The 13,841-nt window shown below is 44.8% G+C and overlaps 2 protein-coding genes across 2 annotated transcripts; one reads left to right on the top strand and one right to left on the bottom strand.

Moving 5' to 3' along the window:
* Nucleotides 1–200: 200 nt before the first annotated feature.
* On the top strand, nucleotides 201–7,651 carry CDT1 (chromatin licensing and DNA replication factor 1). The gene is made up of 10 exons (XM_053448857.1): nucleotides 201–524; nucleotides 3,994–4,122; nucleotides 4,393–4,622; nucleotides 4,812–5,006; nucleotides 5,095–5,240; nucleotides 5,372–5,475; nucleotides 5,665–5,853; nucleotides 6,452–6,598; nucleotides 6,694–6,895; nucleotides 7,070–7,651. Exons 1-10 carry the CDS (start codon nucleotides 201–203, stop codon nucleotides 7,231–7,233), a joined length of 1,830 nt encoding a protein of 609 aa, XP_053304832.1. The 3' UTR covers nucleotides 7,234–7,651.
* Nucleotides 7,652–10,493: 2,842 nt separating this feature from the next.
* On the bottom strand, nucleotides 10,494–12,581 carry APRT (adenine phosphoribosyltransferase). Its single transcript, XM_053449145.1, has 5 exons — nucleotides 12,426–12,581; nucleotides 11,770–11,873; nucleotides 11,206–11,339; nucleotides 10,951–11,029; nucleotides 10,494–10,860 (listed from the first exon to the last, which is right to left on the bottom strand). Exons 1-5 carry the CDS (start codon nucleotides 12,506–12,508, stop codon nucleotides 10,718–10,720), a joined length of 543 nt encoding a protein of 180 aa, XP_053305120.1. The 5' UTR covers nucleotides 12,509–12,581; the 3' UTR covers nucleotides 10,494–10,717.
* Between the last annotated feature and the right edge of the window lie 1,260 nt (nucleotides 12,582–13,841).

The following is a 13,841-nucleotide window of genomic DNA, read 5'->3' as shown; positions in this document are numbered from 1 at the left end:
ATCGATGTGGAACGTTCCATGAAATAAGGGGCGCGGCTTCAATTGCCCGCGAAATGTGAGTTCCCAGGTGAAGGGAGGCAGCCAATCCGGAGTGAGGATTCGTGTCACGTGTTACCTTGGCTAGCGATCTCTGGGTGTTTGGCGCCTCCATAACTTAGATCGCTTTTTGCTACCTTGCTGGTTGGAAAGAGGGGGCAGCAATGGCGCAAATGCGAGTGACCGATTTCTTTGCTCAGACCAAGCGGCCGGCGCAGGGTCCTGAGGCCGGTAAGCGGCGGAAGCTAGAGGCCGCTGTAGAGAGAACCGGGACGGTAACTCGCAGTAAGAAGGCGCGAGTGGAGGAGCTGCTTCGGCCTCCAAGGACTCCCGAAAAGGTAGCGCAGCTGGACACACCGGAGTGCGCGAATCCGAGCAGCAAGAAGAGGCTTCGTAAGGAGGCCGAGCAGGAGCTTCCCCGTCCGGTGCTGCCGGAGAGAAAGTCTGCCCGCAAGAGACTTCGGCTGCCGCTGGAGGACGAGCCGCAGGTACTTGCCTGGCCTAAGCTGAGAAGTGTATGTGTGGAGGAAGTAATGTTTTTTGTGTACGGGGGTCATGTGCTGGATCATCGGTAGTATAGCTCATAGTTTGCTGTAATTTTTCCTTCAGCATGTATTCAGCGCCCCGCATCGTGCGCTCGTCGCCCTGGCCTAAGCATTGCTGCAGCATCCCATCCCGCCTCCCTCCTCTCCCGGCCGTAGCACCCTTCCAGCATGAACCCCCCGGCCGTAGCTCTTCCAGCTTGCACCCCGGACCCCCTACTCTCCGGCCGTAGTTCTCTTCTAGCTTACACCCCGCCCGTAGCTCTCTTCCTGCATGCACCATGAACCCCCCACTCCCCTTCTTTAGCACTCTTCCAGCTTGTACCCCGAATCCCTCCACTCCCCGGCCTGAGCACCCTTCCACCATGCAACTCTAACTAGTGATGTCCGGATCATGAACGAATCGTTCATTTGATCCGGTTCTTTTTAGTGATCCGGATGAGTCGGTTCACTAGACTGAACGATTCGTTTGTAGCGGTTCAGTCTGTGAATCATCATGCAGCTGTAACCTGATCCTAGAGCTGTGAGTCATCTGCAGAGCACTCTGGGGTCAGATTACAGCTCATTAATTCTCACAGGAACGATGACTCATAGAGTCAGAGAGTCGTTCAAAGAGTCGAATGAACCAAAGAGTCGAATGAACCGAAGAGTCGAATGAACCGAAGAGTCGAATGAACCGAAGAGTCGAATGAACCGAAGAGTCGAATGAACCGAAGAGTCGAATGAACCGAAGAGTCGAATGAACCGAAGAGTCGAATGAACCGAAGAGTCGAATGAACCGAAGAGTCGAATGAACCGAAGAGTCGAATGAACCGAAGAGTCGAATGAACCGAAGAGTCGAATGATTCGAATCTTACAGGGATCCGGATCTTACAAGGATCCGAATCTTACAGAGATTCGAATCATTCAGAGAATATCACTGATACCATACTTTTATAAATAAATACATTAATAATGTTCACACTGCCCCCAGGATTTAGATTCCCCTGAGTTTGCCCCCCTTTACCTATAACTGCACCTACAGTTAACTTTATTAAATTAATTAAATTAACCCTCAATCATCAGCATAAAATTAACCCTTATACCCCATCAACCATAACTGCCCCTGAAATTAACCGTAAAGATCCCATTAACCATAACGGCCCCTGAAATTAACCCTAAAGACCCCATTAACCACAACGGCCCCTGAAATTAACCCTAAATACTCCATTAACCATAACTGCCCCTAAATTAATTGCATGTACTCCAGATAAATTACCTAATAAATTGGTATGGTTGATGGGGTCTTTAGTGTTAATTTGGGGGCAGTTATGCTTAATGGGGTGTTTAAGGATAATTTAGGGGCAGTTATGCTTAATGGGGTCTTTAGTGTTAATTTAGGGGCAGTTATGTTTAATGAGGTGTTTAGGGTTAATTTGGGGGCAGTTATGCTTAATGGGTCTTTAGTGTTAATTTAGGGGCAGTTATGCTTAATGAGGTGTTTAGGGTTAATTTGGGGGCAGTTATGCTTAATGGGGTTTTTAGTGTTAATTTAGGGGCATTTATGCTTAATGAGGTGTTTAGGGTTAATTGGGGGGCAGTTATGCTTAATGGGGTGTTTAGGGTTAATTTGGGGCAGTTATGCTTAATGGGGTCTTAAGTGTTAATTTGGGGGCAGTTATGCTTAAAGGGGTCTTTAGTGTTAATTTGGGGGCAGTTATGCTTAATGGGGTCTTTAGTGTTTATTTGGGGGCAGTTATGCTTAATGGGGTGTTTAGGGTTAATTTGGGGGCAGTTATGCTTAATGGGGTGTTTAGGGTTAATTTGGGGGCAGTTATGCTTAATGGGGTGTTTAGGGTTAATTTGGGGGCAGTTATGCTTAACGGGGTGTTTAGGGTTAATTTAGGGGCAGTTATGCTTAATGGGGTGTTTAGGGTTAATTTGGAGGCAGTTATGGTTAATAGGGTGTTAAGGGTTAATTTTAGGGGCAGTCATGGTTGATGGGGTGTTAAGGGTTAATTTTAGGGCAGTCATGGTTGATGGGGTGTTTAGGGTTAATTTAATGGTGAGGGTTAATTTAATTAATTTAATAAAGTTAGCTTAAGGTGCAGTTGCAGGTAAAGGGGAATGTAAATCCTGGGGGCAGTGATTATGAATGTATTATTTATAACAGTATGGTGACATTCTCTGAATGATTAGAATGCCAATGAAGGCAGAGAGTCGTTCAAAGATCCGGATCTTACAATGATCCGGATCTTACAATGATCCGGATCTTACAATGATCCGGATCTTACAATGATCCGGATCTTACAATGATCCGGATCACTGTAAGATTCGGATCCCTGTAAGATCCGAATCTTTGAACGACTCTCTGCCTTCATTGACATCACTGGAGGCAGGGGGGAGGATTCATAATGAAAGGGGCGGGGCCAATCGTTAGTGTGCCTGCACGGAGTTACTGGAAAACAGTAACTCCGTGCAGACACACTGAGTGATCCGAAGATCCGGATCATGAATCGGATCATTTCAGTGAACGAATCGAAATGATCCGATTCACTTTAATGATCCGTACTTCCCATCACTAACTCTAACTCGCTTAATGCTCCTCACCCACTGTCTCTCAAACTAATGGCTACTCCGCACCCAGGGGACCACCTCCTTCCTGCCCGATTGAGGAGGGGGTTGGAAGTTTGTGTGCTTTGTAGGTGTGGGTGCTATGTGCAGGTATGGGGCAGTGTTAAGGAGTGCTTGGGTCCGCAGCATTCTTGCCACAGCGCTGTGCTCATTGTGTATAGAGAACACGCGGTCTGCAGAGACCCAATGGGATACAGAACATGGAATGCTACTTCCATGGAACTCCCATAATGAAGGACTAGGCGCTGAAGGTCTTGTAGGCCTGGTTCCTCGTCAGAAAAAAGTTTCAAACATTGCCTCGGTGGAGTTTCTCACTCCTTGCCTGCTGTTACTAGTGAACTGCCCTGTGCTCCGGGAGCTACGCAACTTTAATAGATGCAAGAAATCATAGACTGGGGACGACCCTAATGCAGTTCTGTAGACTTTGACGCTTTGGTTAAGCCTATACTGAGACAGTTGGGGAACAGGCCATGGGTCATCACTTCGGCAGTATGTATAGTGTTTCCCCTTGGAGTTTATGGCTTAACATATACACAACCACCTGTGTAGAGGTGAGACATACAGTGCCCGTGTTTGCTGCGGTATTGACTCAAGTGAGATTTTACACAGCTGTGTATCTTGAGACAGCCATCTTTGTCATTGGGCAATGTTGGCAACTATTGCTCTTGGCTTTAGATTCCAAGTATTAATCTCATTTACAATGAGGCGTCTGCTAGAGAACCAAACCTGTAGATTGTCGGCTGCTGTCTGTTATGACCGAACCTGTAATGTGCTTAACATCCCACCCTCTGCTCGTGTCCAGTCTTCCAGCCCATGTTCTAAAGTTGAGACTCCGCCATCCTTGGGGAAGAAGATTAAGGAGCTGGTGAATGTGCGTTTGTCTCCGAAAGCTGCTGGCTTGAAGAGTAACCCAGACACACCTGAAGCCAAGGTATTTCGCTTCTCCATAATTACTTGATTTCTGTAAGGAATGTATCGAAAAGGTGAATAAAGTGCTTTGCATCACTCTGCGCACTTCCCTTATTATAGAGGTTAACATTAAGTGGTGGTTCTACCTACTCTACTAAATGTAGCATTGGCAGCCTCTTCCAAAGAAATCTGATCAAAGAGAAGGTATCTAAGGTCAGATACTCTTCTCTAATTAGAAGAGCACCTTTTAAGGAGTAAATACGCTAATACAGCTGTTTCTTTGCTTTTTTAGGCACAGAACAAGGACAACCTTGTAGAGCTGAAGTCTCGCCTGCAGAGGATTCAAGAGCTGACCCAAAAAGTTAAGCTTCCAGCACCTTCGGACAGTAAAGTTACGATCACAGATCTGAAAGCCAGACTCAAGCGTGCCCAGGAACTAGAGTCAAAGATCAGAGAGAGGAAAACCGAGGAGAAAGCAGAGACAATCAACCTAGATCTGACAGAGGAGAGTACAAAAGACAGGTAAGAAGGGGTCTACAGCATTCCACCCTTAAGATATTATCATGAAAACCTAGTCTGACTGAGCTAGCTGATGAAGCTCACCGGTGGAAGGATGATTGCCTTCTTCCAGCCTTGGTTGTGCAAGATAAGACACAGCCCTGTTTTTCTAATGTAAATTGCACAGTCAATATATAAATGTTTCACTTTTAGTGAGAAGGCACCAGCTTACCAGCGTTTCCACAACCTTGCCCAAGATGTGCCACCAGGTCTCTCTCTGCCGTACAAATACAAAGTTCTGGCTGAGATGTTCCGCAGCATGGACACTATAGTAGGCATGTTGTTCAACCGCTCAGAGACCATCACATTCTCCAAAGTCAAGCAGGGTGTCCAGGATATGATGAGAAAGTAAGTACCTGGCCTTCTGTCCACATTAACCAGAGGTGCCCATGTTGTAGATCCTGGTCTCACAATATAATTTATTTTTTTCTGGCAGGCAATTTGAAGAGCGTAATGTAGGGCAGATAAAGACTGTGTATCCAACTGCATACAAGTTCAGGCAAGAGAAGAATATTCCAACGTTCAAGGATGGTATGAAGAAGTCAGACTATCAGCTTACTGTGGAGCCAGTAATTCAAGAAGGTGAGTGGTACAACATCACTCCTTTTACCACGGGTGATAAATGCTGGTGCTGTAGTGGAATGGGTCCTTTGCATGTTCTCCTGGTAGGCAGAGTAAAGCATCGCTTTGTAATCACTAGCTTTTTATTCCAGGAGATAAAATCGATGGACACCCACAGCTAACAGTGTCCCGTTTACTGAAACGCAGGCATTTCTTTAACCGAAACCTGACTACCATCGTCAAACAGCACCACAGGGTAAGTTCCAGCAGCAAAGCCGTGAAATGAATGCTGGATAGCATTGTGCTAGGGTTGTGAAACTTAACCAACCTGTGAAGGTATAGAGGTGTCTGGAAATCTGTAACCAAAGCCTGACATGGTGTTCACACCTGCAGCTATTACGACCCTGTAAAGTATGTCCTAATGGCTTCTTTCATCGCTCTTTAGGCTTTCCTGGCTTCCTTGAATCCTCCCATGCTGGTTCCGGATGATAAGCTGACCCGCTGGCATCCACGCTTTAATGTGGATGAGGTACCAGATATCGAGGCAGCCGAACTTCCATTGCCTCCTCAGGTTGAGAAACTCTCCACGGCCCAAGATATCTTATGTAAGGCACGGGGCATGATGACACCAAAGGTGAATATAATTTGCCAAGCTCTGTTCGATGGTTGTTTCCCACTATTGTGCTGTGATACGAATGGCATTGGGATCTTGATGTAACCGCACATAATTCTAGAGCACGAAGGACTTGGAACCTGAATTAATAACAGGTGCCTGTTTGCAGTCTCTGGCAGAAGTACATAAACAGATCCTTGCTCTTCTGAGCAGCTGATGAACTTTGTAGTCTTGCATATTACCCTTGGGCTGCTTGAATAATTTGAGTTTGGCACGGGAAGACGCTGCTCTTGTTTTTGGCTAAGCAGACGGGCCCTAGGCTTGGACTGCTCTTTATATCCCTTAATGGGCTACAGCCAATCAGATACCAGAGTCCCAGACTTAGGACAACATAGACTGGATTCTTCAGTAGACGTTGTGTTAGTGGAATTCTCATACTCCAAAATACACTAGTATGGTGAATCCTGTACTCGCCACTATTTACAGCTGATCTCTAACATTCTGGGTCCTAAATACACGTTTTTATGACCTCAACTTTAACTCTGTCACAGTATGTTTGCGAAACTGTTATTGCTGGTTCTGCTCCCACAGACTAAACTTCTCTCATCTTCTCCTGTAGATGGAAAAGGCTCTCGCAAACCTAGCTTTAAGAACTGCGGAGAGCAGCGCTACAGAAACCAAACCTTCGCTCGCTGCAGAGCCAAAGCCGGCTCCCTCTGCCACATCGACTGCCCTGAAAGGAGTCTCCCAGTCCCTGCTGGAACGGGTATGTGGCTAGCATACCAGATACTGATGCCATCCGTCCATCCAAGTGGCATGGCAGCGTTTATTTACTCTTTGTTCCACCTCCATTCTCAACAGATAAGGGCAAAGGAGGCACAGAAGCTCCAAGCCGTAATGACTCGCAGACCGGAGCAGGAGGAGAGGCTTCTCATGATGTCCAGGTTGGCCGAGTTGGCCCGCATCCTGCGCAATGTGTTTGTGGCAGAAAAAAAGCCGGCACTGACTGTGGAAGTGGTCTGCAACAGGGTCATCGCCAGCTACCGCTCCTCAATGACTATAGGTGAGAGGCGTTCGCCTACTTGAAGGGTTAGGGGCAACATGTAACGGATATTGTTGGGCAGCTTTGGCTATGAAGTGATGGATGCTGAAGGCAATAATTGATCTGTTGAAAATGTTGAGGTGTATTCGTATGCTTTGTGTGGTCTGTTAAATGTCCTCTATTCTTCCTCCGCAGGTGACATCGAGAAACATCTTGTGTTGCTTTCTGAACTTCTACCTGACTGGCTCAGCATCCATCCGATCCGCACGGATACGTACTATAAACTCAACAAATCTGTGGACCTTAACTTGATTTTAGAGCGTCTGGCCAAGAGCATCAGGGAAGAAGAGTCCAAATAACGACAATCCTTTCAGTCTCTTGTGACGCTTTTCATGGGGACCTGTTCTTAGAATTTTAACAGGCGTGCAATTTTAATGAACGCTAACACTAGAAACCCTGACACCGTAACTTTCGTTGGCTGTTTTTAATCCTCAACACTCGTTGCATCCGTCGCAGGTGCAGTTTGAGACGTACTTGGGTTTATTTTGTTCTGCCAAGTTGGGTTTTTAGATTCTCAGCCTGGTTGGGGTTTGGGGTGTTTTATAATTGATAGCCAGCATGGATGGGTTTTTATACATGTTGAGGGTGTTTATCTGTTAGGTTACTTGTTTACATGAGTGGCAGGTTTATGTACACTGACTATTGCAAATTTTTATTTTCTACTGTAAAAGGCAAATTTTTCACCCAATTATTTTTGGATTAAACTAATTTGCATTAGCTAGTTTGTGTGCCTGACTAAAGGAAACATCTGCTTCCATTCCTACTTGATTTCTAGGACCTTAGAACCATAGACTGATGTCCATGTAGGAGACATTCCAAACATATGCAGAGGGACTCTGATGCCCCCTTTAAATAAGTTTAGTACGTTTTGCGAGTACATGAAATTATACACTTGCAAAAGGAATCTCCAATTAACATTTCCTATTCAACGTGTAAGATGTATTGCTGGTCCTCTCTCAGGCTGCCTACGTCTTGCTGATTTTAGTGACTTCAGTCACTGTGTCCCTTGTGCTCCCAAATTGGGGGGCAAGTATCTTAAATAGTTTCTACTCTAGGGTAGCCCCCCCAAAAAAAAATACTGTGAAGTTTGCGTTGTTTTGAGGTCTTGGCCTCTATGATGGGGATGGTTTCGACCGAAAAGCATTAAACTGGGCTCTCCAACCCAATGCCCACACCATGAGGAAGCTTGGGGTCTCTGCACCATCTTCCTTTTCTGGAAAAATACATCATCCCAGGATTATGTCCTGAAAGGGATGGGAAAATAGAGATTCCTCTAAGGATAGTATGTAACAATGCTTTTGAGGAGGACAGATGGATTTTCTTTTTCCTCATACACTTTTTTTTTTTTTTTTGATGCCAAATGGCTTCTCCATTTCAAGGGCTGGGAGACCATGAAAAGACAAATGTGTTAAAACAAGAGTTTTCACTTCATGAAAGTTTACTGTTGACACCTCAGGCAACCGAGGAAGACTAAACAGACCCAGTCCTGACAACGTACACACCTCTGCCATCTCAATTGCCATACATTAGCTTCATTAGGATAAAAAAAAAATTTTGTAGATAAACATGCAATAGAAAACATTAATTTGTTTTATTCCTTTTCTTGTGCACCAATTTACATCATACTACAGCTGCACAGCGAGGTAAGGCAGTGATAAAATTTCCTGAGGTTCCTTGGCCTCCGATGGCTGTTCTTTTCTGCTGAAGCTTACAAAGGCAATTGTGAAAACGCTGTTGCATTATTTTGGGCTGCTTCAGCCTGTACCTAAACCGGCTTAATGTCATACAACCTGCTTCGCTTATCCTAGATACCCTGTATGTCCCCTTTAACCCCTTAAGGACAATAGGGGTTTTTACTCGTAGTATATTGTGGGACAATGGCTCTTTTAACGTTTTTCAGTGTTACTGTTTAGCTGTGATTTTCTTCTCTCTCATTTCATGCTCCCACACATATTATATATTGTTTTTTTCAGGACAAACAGGGCTTTCTTTAGATACCATTAATTTTATCATATCATCTAATTTACTATAAAAAAAATGATAAAATATGGGGATTTTTTGTTAAAAAATTACTTTTTCTCACTTTTTAAACAGAAAACTTTTACTCATCTGCAAAAACGAATGAAAAAACCTGCTAAATAGATTCTACTATTTGTCCTGAGTTTAGAAATACCCAATGTTTTTATGTTTTTTTGCTTTTTTCTGCACGTTATGGGGCAATAAGTACAGGTAGCGTTTTGCCATTTCAAAACCTTTTTTTCCAAATCTGGTAATTCTTCCCCCCATGTGCCATTTCAGGTATCTTTGAAGCCGGCCAATGAAATTTACCCCATCAAATCATATATTTTTAAAAACTAGACACCCCAAGGTATTTGAAATGCTGGTATTTTAACCCTTTCAATGCACTAATTTTACCACTACCCTTTGTGAAACTTTATGGTAGTAATTCTTTTTGTATTTTTTTCACACATGTTGTATAAATTTATCGCTCCTGGTGTATGTCCGTGTCACACAACACCCCAATATGTGTTCAGTAACATCTCCTGAGCGCAGCGATACCCCACATGCATGGGTTTGTAGGGTTATTTGGGAGGTAAAAGGCCGCCTTTGTGAGGTGTGTATTTTTTTGCCATTTAGACATCTGCCCCATGTCCCATATTTGGGACATCTTTGAACCCGGCCAATTCAATTTACCCCATCAAATCATATATTTTTTAATACTAGACACCCTATGGGCATTTGTAATGCCAATATTTTAACTCTTTCCATAATGGAATTTTTGTAAAGATATTAGGACATATTTTGTAAAAATTTTAGGACTTGCTTATTAAAAACTTTTTTTTTTTTTTTGGTGACAGTGGGGATTTTTACATGTTACCATATTTTTGACATTTTTTTGAAACATTTTTTAAATTTTTTTTTTAATTTTTTTTTTTTTTTTTTTTTTTTTTTTTTACTAGTCACTCTCACTAGTGAGCTGGGCTCCATTGACCTTGCATGGTTGGATGCAGTACCTGCATTCAACCTGCAGGAGGAGCTCGAGAGTTCTCAAGAGGGTCTGGATAGACCCTCTATGAACTCATTTCTATTGTTAATGCCATCCTGTGAATGACGGCAACGTCATTCACAGGATGGCACTTGTGGTTGCTCCTCGGAGCAATCACAAGGCGATCGGGGGTCGGGGGGTAGTGTTGCTGACATGCCTCGATATCGAGGCATGTCAGTAACACCATTTATGCTTAGGAAGCGATTCATATCGCTTCCTAAGCAGTTTTAGCCGGGCGCCGCCGCGATCTTTGATGATCGGTGCGGCGGCGGCCATTTTTCTTCCGGGGAGGGCTGCCGAGGGCTGCCCTCCCCGGATCCACGGTCAGCCTCACTTGTGAGGCTTCCGTGGATGCTGCAAAGCCGCCGATCGCGGCGAAAACGCCGCGATCGCGGCGCTGCAGCTATTTAACGGCAGCCCGTACATGTACGGGCATTGTCGTTAACCCGTTGCACGGCAACCCCGTACATGTACGGGGATTGTCGTTAAGGGGTTAAATGTGTCAAGCTCTTCCCTTAGAGGTAGAAACCTTTAACCTACATGAATAACACATAGGTGTTTAAATAAGAGAAAGCATAGTTAAACAATAGGTGGGCTTCTCCCACCTGCATTCAGTATACGCTGTCTCCACGAGTGATCCCTTGCATATATTTAATGTACGTTTACATATAGAGGCACCTTCGTAAGCAATACCAGCGCGGGACGGCAATCGCCGAGCTCCCTGTGGCTGTAACGGCCTAATCATACTGCAGCAGCGAATGGACTTTGTATGGCGTCAGCCTATCTGTGCCACGCAGGGATGTTAACTCTATCAGGACCAGGCACTCAAGAATTTCCGCTTTTCTGCCCTTCAGGAGTTCACATGCGGCGCTCATCGTCCCTGTAGATGAAGAACGTGATCAGTACCATTTACATTAGCCAAACAACCGGATCCTTCATAGTTTAGGGGGGGGGGGAGTATAGGTTTTACCTCCAGTTGCAAGCAGATCATCAATGACCACAACTTTCTGCCCTGGATTCACTGCGTCAACTTGAATTTCAATCTCTGCCTGAATTAAAAAGGAAAAAGGTGGCTCAGTAATAAAGCTGTGTGTAGCAACGATAGGGTCGGTATCACAATAGCTGTAAACGTAGTAATTTTTTTGCCATAAACTTTAGTCTTTCCTGCAGAGAACAGGATGTAGACAGGAACGACCCCCATCTGTGACCAAAGACAGGGACTCACCTTTCCGTACTCCAGAGAGTAAGACACAGACTCGGTTGGACCAGGTAGTTTCCCTTTCTTACGGATCATCACAAAGCCGACACCAAATCTCTGCGCCAGGGACGGGCCAAAGAGAAACCCCCGAGAATCCAGACCTACAAGACAAAATTTCCCTGGATTAAGTCCAATTACGTTTAGATGCATGTAACCCGCATGTACAGGATAAACAGCTTTGCAGCATACCCCCGATATTTCAGGTGTCCAAACACGGACACGTGTGTTGGGGGGGTGGCTAGAGGCTGGTGTGGCCACTTACCCATCTTACTACAAGAGCCACCTTCCAAGGCAAGCTGCAATGGAGGTATACCCCACAACAGCACAGACAATGCGTTGATTTTACAGCTCAATGGGTCAGTCAGGGGGGATCGGAGGATCGCCCCCCACCAGTCCACTATTTCCCCTGCCTGCAAATAGTGGGGTAGCTGCATGGGACAGTTTCCCAAAATCGAGGATGATATGCAAAAACCGGAGCACTTGGGATGTATGATACAGTGTAAAAAATTAGGATTCCAGACTTTATCTCACCAGCAATGGCATCGATCTTTGGGTAGTTTGCCCTCAGGTGACTCTCAAACAGGTCAATCGCTGCTCTAAATGCTCCCGGGTCTTTACAGACAGGGCTGATGTCCCTGGTAACGGCATGAGAGGAAAAGACATAGGAGGTTATTACGACTCGAGTCACAAGCCTAACACAGGAATAGTCTGATTCAGTGAGAAATGAGCAACACATCACAGACCTTACATACACCGCACTAATTGTGTGCCTTTTTACTATAATCAAACACAAAGGAAAGGGATATTAGGGGATAGCATGCGTGAAACACTATTGTGGCCCTTCGCCCCCTAAACTGTGATCTGGGGTACATTCCCTTAATCCTGGGGTCATCAGATGACTCGTTTAACCGAGGAAACTTGTCCGAACATTACAAGGCTTTAAAGTCTCTGTTCCCGTAGCTGAAGCACCAGTGCAAGCGCAGGAGAAGTTTTAACACATGCACTGTTCAATCACCCACAGGAACCAAGCTCTTTAAGATAATATACAACTAGTGAGCAAGACACAGAAGGAGTTAATGAAGCTACAGCAAAGGGTTAACCGGTGAGAGTGGCACATGTGCTACTTGTGACAATGTGAGGAGATCATTACCCCAGGCCAGGGCTCCCCCCCCCCAAATCCGCCTTACCTGAAGACAATCCCAGGGGACGGGAAGTCCGGGAAGGCCCTGACGGCGTCCCGCAGAAGCTGCAGTTTTTCCTGGTCATTCATTTTCAGGCCTCGGATGGAGTTGTACTCCGGACATGCACAATGCTGCCTATGCCCCGCCCCCTGGGTGTGATCACTATGTCATCAGCCCCAGGGGCGTGCCTAGTGTCAGCTGGGGAGGCTGAGCCACACGGTCCTAATGCCCGTTGGAAGTCAACGTTGCTTAGGGGCATTTAGTCAAAAATTCTTCACAAAGAATATTGCTACCTACCCCGGTCATCCGTCGAAATCATTGCATTTCAAATCGCCGCCCATCGGTCCGATGTTTGTAAGGCAAGAAGGCAACACAGTTTATTATACAAAGTGTCCAATAGGCGCCAATCTCTTCCTAAAGACTTGCCAAGGGATGGACAGCCGTCAGTGTTTGATTCAATTACTTATAAAATGTAACAATTCCTCTCTAAGCCCTGTTTATGACACTCAAATATCTGATCTGTGCCATTACGTCCCGTATATTATTATTTAGTTTAACATAGCGGGATCATATTCAGCAGCGCTGTACAATGGGTAAACAGGACATAACAAATAGTGTATCATTTTGATAATGTAACAATCAGCTCATTGTCCCTATCACTTTAGGATGCCATAGAACTGTCCAGCGTTACCCTGTTTGTATCATCTTGGAGGATGTCTTGCAGTCATGTGGCACAGGGAGCGGGCACTGATAGGCTGTAAGGCTTTGCTAGCAGACAAGGCTTCTTTAAATTTGTGTTCCATAAACTAAACACCAATCATAAAGAGAAAGAAAAAATAATCAGTTATTAAAAATGAACTTTTATTATATCCAATAAAATAACAGAGGCTCTCCAGCGCTGCCCCTTGTAGATTAGACCGTCAGACTTCAGGAATGATGGAGTTACGGTATGTTCCAGCTCGGTTGATGTACAGCGTAGAGAGGCATAGACTTATATTTGCGGGTTACGCTACTATTTTCAGTGTTCAGTTTTCTTTCAAGTTATTTTATTGAATATAATATCTCATTTTTAATAACAATTTTTTTTTCTTTCTCCTTATGATTGGTGTTAATTAAATGGGGTTTCGCCCGCTATCTTGTGGACCCTGAGATTGGTCTTTTGTGTATACGGCACTTCCATAAACTAAACCAAGTAAATATTCTCAGCATACCATACAACTCTGACTTTGCAAAGAATGCTGAACGCAGGAGGGTTTGCCAGCAGCGGTATTTGGGGGAAATGCATTAAAATGAACGTAAAGGGACAGTCCAGCCATCATATTCACTTTAATATCCTTTTCGATTTTCAAGGCGTCCCCCCTTTGCAAATGCATGGAGAGATTCGGCATTTGACCGTTTGCCTACCCCAGCAATTTTCAGTGC

This window comes from Spea bombifrons, chromosome 10 (genome assembly GCF_027358695.1).
Source record: "Spea bombifrons isolate aSpeBom1 chromosome 10, aSpeBom1.2.pri, whole genome shotgun sequence".
Classification (NCBI taxonomy): domain Eukaryota; kingdom Metazoa; phylum Chordata; class Amphibia; order Anura; family Pelobatidae; genus Spea; species Spea bombifrons.
The sequence above is the reverse complement of the archived record's forward strand: the minus strand, read 5'-3'. Positions and strand labels throughout refer to the sequence as shown.

What these genes read in the sequence shown, in the direction of transcription:
- APRT (XM_053449145.1), bottom strand. Translation starts at nt 12,508, where the DNA reads ATGAATGACCAGGAAAAACTGCAGCTTCTGCGGGACGCCGTCAGGGCC. An exon ending in AAAGATCGATGCCATTGCTG is followed by an intron (nt 11,340 to 11,769) that starts GTGAGATAAAGT and finishes TTTGTCTTGTAG; the next exon opens with GTCTGGATTCTCGGGGGTTT. An exon ending in ACTCTCTGGAGTACGGAAAG is followed by an intron (nt 11,030 to 11,205) that starts GTGAGTCCCTGT and finishes TTTTTAATTCAG; the next exon opens with GCAGAGATTGAAATTCAAGT.
- CDT1 (XM_053448857.1), top strand. Translation starts at nt 201, where the DNA reads ATGGCGCAAATGCGAGTGACCGATTTCTTTGCTCAGACCAAGCGGCCG. An exon ending in CGCTGGAGGACGAGCCGCAG is followed by an intron (nt 525 to 3,993) that starts GTACTTGCCTGG and finishes GCTCGTGTCCAG; the next exon opens with TCTTCCAGCCCATGTTCTAA. An exon ending in CCCAGTCCCTGCTGGAACGG is followed by an intron (nt 6,599 to 6,693) that starts GTATGTGGCTAG and finishes CATTCTCAACAG; the next exon opens with ATAAGGGCAAAGGAGGCACA.